Source organism: Mandrillus leucophaeus, unplaced genomic scaffold (assembly GCF_000951045.1).
Source record: "Mandrillus leucophaeus isolate KB7577 unplaced genomic scaffold, Mleu.le_1.0 Scaffold8, whole genome shotgun sequence".
NCBI classification, from domain to species: Eukaryota; Metazoa; Chordata; class Mammalia; order Primates; family Cercopithecidae; genus Mandrillus; species Mandrillus leucophaeus.
In genome coordinates, this window is record NW_012108696.1 from 4816664 (window position 1) to 4820523 (window position 3860).

General features: G+C 57.5%; 1 protein-coding gene across 1 annotated transcript in view; it reads right to left on the reverse strand.

Annotated features, from left to right (window-relative positions):
* C3 (complement component 3) overlaps positions 1 to 3860 on the reverse strand; it is a 58307-nt gene that overhangs the window by 41428 nt on the left and 13019 nt on the right. The window contains exons 5-10 of the mRNA XM_011967484.1: positions 3533 to 3656; positions 3315 to 3441; positions 2656 to 2771; positions 2405 to 2554; positions 902 to 1111; positions 543 to 749 (exon numbers count right to left, since the gene is read on the reverse strand). Of these exons, the coding sequence (XP_011822874.1) occupies positions 543 to 749; positions 902 to 1111; positions 2405 to 2554; positions 2656 to 2771; positions 3315 to 3441; positions 3533 to 3656 (934 nt within the window). The remainder of the gene's footprint in view (positions 1 to 542; positions 750 to 901; positions 1112 to 2404; positions 2555 to 2655; positions 2772 to 3314; positions 3442 to 3532; positions 3657 to 3860) is intronic.

The window sequence follows — 3860 nt, forward strand, 5'->3', positions numbered from 1 at the left end:
AAAGAGGGAAAGAAAGAGAAGGAGAGAGGGGGAGAGAGAGAAAGGGAGAGAGAGAGAGAGAAAGGGAGAGAGAGAGGGAGAGAAAGAGGGGAGAGGGAGGGAAAGGGAAAGAGAGAGAGGGAGAGAGAAAAGAGAGAGAGGGAGAGAGAAAAGAGAGAGAGGGAGAGAGAAAAGAGAGAGGGAGAGAGGAAAGAGAGAGAGAGAGAGAAAAGAGAGAGATAGAGAAAGAGAGAGGGAGAGAGAGGCAGAAAGAGAAGGAGAGAGGGAGAGAGAAGGAAAGAGAAATAAAGAGAGAAGGAAAGAGAGATAAAGAGAGAGGGAAAGAGAGATAAAGAGAGAGGGAAAGAGATAAAGAGAGAGGGGAAGAGAGATAAAAGGAGAGACAGTTGAGAGAGGGAGGAGAGAAAGGGAGAGGAAGAGGAGAGAGAGAAAGGAGACAGAAAAGGAGAAAGGGAGAGAGAGAGAAAGAGGAGACAGGGAGACAGAGAGAGAAGGAGTGGGGAGAGGGAAAGAGGGAGGGAGGGAGTCCAGGGCACACTTACTGAGCCCACGCAAGAGTCCTTGACGTCTACCCACACGGAGTCGGCCACCACTTCCCTCTGGCCGTTGGCGCCGATCAGCGTGTAGTAGGCCACCAGGCGGAAGGAAGGGATGAAGTCGGTGGTGATGGACAGGGGCAGCACCACCAGGTCCTGGCCGGGCTCTCGCACCTGGCGTCCCACCTTCAACAGCTTGCCTTTGTTCATAATCTAGGGGGGACAGGCTGCCATCAGGCTGGGGAGGGTGAGTGGGAGGGAACGCAGGGAGGGATCGGGATGGGGGAAGGGGTCCCAGGGATTCGGAAGAAGCAAGGAGGAGGCGGGTGGGGGGGCGGGGCTGAGGTTTCCAGGTGGCCACGGACCAGGTAGGTGTAGTAGCGGATCTTGGCCTCGTGGGCGCGGTCCATTCGCAGGAGGAAGTTGACGTTGAGGGTCTCCCCAGGTCTGAGCTCTGCACGTGGCACTGAGAGATGCAGGTAATTGTTGGAGTTGCCCACGGTGCTGTAGGGCTGAGCCTCCATGGTCCTGGTAGCCTGCTCTGCCTCCGAGAGCTCCCGTTTCTTCGTGCGCACCTGGGTGGGGATTAGGATGCATGCTGGTCCCCGCCCAAAGATGCCCACACCCGAATCCCTGAGACCTCGGAACTGGTGGCCTTTCTTGACAAAAGGGACTTGGCAGATGGGATTAAGTGAGGGATCTGGAGATGGAATCATTATTCTGGATGATGTAGGTGGAGCTAATGTAATCATAAGGGTATTTATTAAGGGGGGGCGGGGGAGAGAGGAAAGGAGAGAGAGACAAAGAAGGAGAGAAAGAGGAGAGAGAGAGAGGGAGAGCGACAACAGGGAGGAAAAGAAGAGGAGGAGAGAGGAAAACGTAAGAGGAGAGAGGGAGGGAGATAAAGGAAAAGGAGGGGGAAGAGGATGAGGAGGAGAAGGGAAGAAGAGGAGAGAAGAGAGAGGGAGAAAGAGGGAGAGAAGGACAGCGGGGAGAGAAGAGGAGAGGATGGGGAAAGAGAGAGATACAGAGACAGAGAGAAAGGGAGAGATGCTGGAAGATGCTCTGCTGCTGCCGTTAAAGGTGGAGGAAGGGGCCGTGAGCCAGCCTTTAGGGTGCCCTCTCCACACTGCAAAAAGCAAGGGAGCAAACCTTCCCCCAGAGCCAGGACTTCTGACGTCCCAAACTGTAGACCGTAAATGTGTGTTGCTTCAGATCACTAGGCTGCGGCCATTTGTCATGGCAGCCACAGGAAATTCACGCACATGCTGAGCAGTGAGGGGTAAGTGGGGTGCCCGGCCTGGGAGCTGCAGAGGGACCGGGAGGCCATCTGCAACCTCCACAGCTGTCATGAGACTCGTTTCCCTCCCAGTGAGGGCGACAGGGCCACTTCCACGGAAGCCAGGAGGACTGAGACCACCTTACAACAATGGGCCTGTCCCGAACACTGCACAACCCTCCTTGTGAGATTCAGGCTCCTTCCCCCGTGGGAGTGGAAAGACTGTGCGTGGATGGAGCGCTTCTCCGTGTAAGTGGAAGGAGCAGGGCACGCAAGAGGAAGAGTCCTGTTTCCTGGAACTGTGGACTCCTCTATGCAGACAGCAGGACCCCCACTGTGCAGGAGAGAACCCCTCTATGTAGATGAGAATATCTCTATGCAAATGACAGGACCCCACTGTGCAGGAGAGAACCCCTCTATGTAGATGAGAATATCTCTATGCAAATGACAGGACCCCACTGTGCAGGAGAGAACCCCTCTATGTAGATGAGAATATCTCTATGCAAATGGCAGAACCCCACTGTGCAAACACCAGGACCCCTGTACCGTCTTCCCAGAGCGGGGGTTCTGAGGCTGGGCCCAGACGCACCGTGATGCTCAAGGGCTTCTGGCTGGGGTGTGTGTTGATGCTGAGTTTGGCCACGCCGTCTCCCTGGGTTAGAGACTGCACAGCGTCCTCGCCCTGGACTGCCACGGGGACTCGGTAGGCTGGAGAGCCATCGGGGTTCGTCACGAACACCTGTGATGGGGGGTGCAGGTGGCGGAAGTTCAGGCAGGCTCAGGGGTGTGGTCAGTGTTCCTGAAGGGAGGAGGGGGACCCCTTTCCACCCTGGGTCTCACCATGAGGTCAAAGGGCATTCCTGGTTTGAAGTACTTGGGCGTCTTGGTGAAGTGGATCTGGTAGGGAGAGGTCACGATGGGGATCCCGCTGCGCTCCGCCTGCACCATGTCACTGCCTGAGGGGACCAGCTGTGAGTGTAGGCTCCTGGGCCACCCCTCAGGATAGGAACTCCTCCCTCAGAATGGACCCCACCTTCAGACTAGGCCTCCTCCCTCGGAGTGGAGTCCACTTTCATACTGGGCCTGTGCCCCCCATCAGACTGGACCCCACCTTTATACTGGCCTTGCCTCCTCCATCAGACTGGGCACAGACTTCATACTGGGCCTGTGCCCCCCATCAACCCGGACCCCACCTTTATACTGGCCCTACCTCCCCCATCAGACTGGACCCATCTTTATACTGGCCCTGCCTCCCTCATCAGAGTGGACACAGACTTCAGACCGGACCCCACCTTTATATTGACCTTGCCTCCCCCATCAGACTGGATTCCACCTTCATACTCGGCCTCCCCTCTCAGAGTGGGCCTACCCCATCAGACTGGACCCCACTTTCACTCTGAGCCTCCCTCCTTAGACTAGGCTTTCTCTTCTGAGCTGGCCTCCCCTCTCAGACCGGCCCATTGGATGGTCCTGAGCCTGGCCTTCAGACTGGGCCTCACCTGAGTGCAGGATAACGGTGACAGACACGTACAAAGACTTCCCCACCAGGTCTTCCGGTCGGGGGTTCTGCACCCCGTCCAGCAGTACTTTCCGGCTCAGCACGGCGTCCCCTGAGCCATCCTCAATCTGGGAAGGGAGAGGAGGGCTCAGAGGGGAGAGGGCTCAGAGGAGGCGGGACTGGGGGAGGGATCAAAGAGGCATCTGTCAGTGGTGCTACCTGGATGCGCTTGAGGGATTCAGGCAGGGAAATCCTCTGCTCGCCATCCTGGATCCCGAAGATGACAAAGGCAGTTCCCTCCACTTTCTTTCCATAGAGGAACCTACGGGGCAGACAAGGAGGGCTTCAGGTCCGTCCCTCCCGGAGAACGGGATCTCCCCCAGCTTCTCCTGCCAGCGCTGAAGACGGGAGCCCCCGACCCACTGCTGGCCTCCAACTTGGCCCCATCTCTAGCCCCTCATCCGGCCCCATCCCCAGCCCCCACCTTGCCCCACTCCCAGCCCCATGTCTTGCCCCACTCCCAGACCCCCACATGGTCCCACCCCCA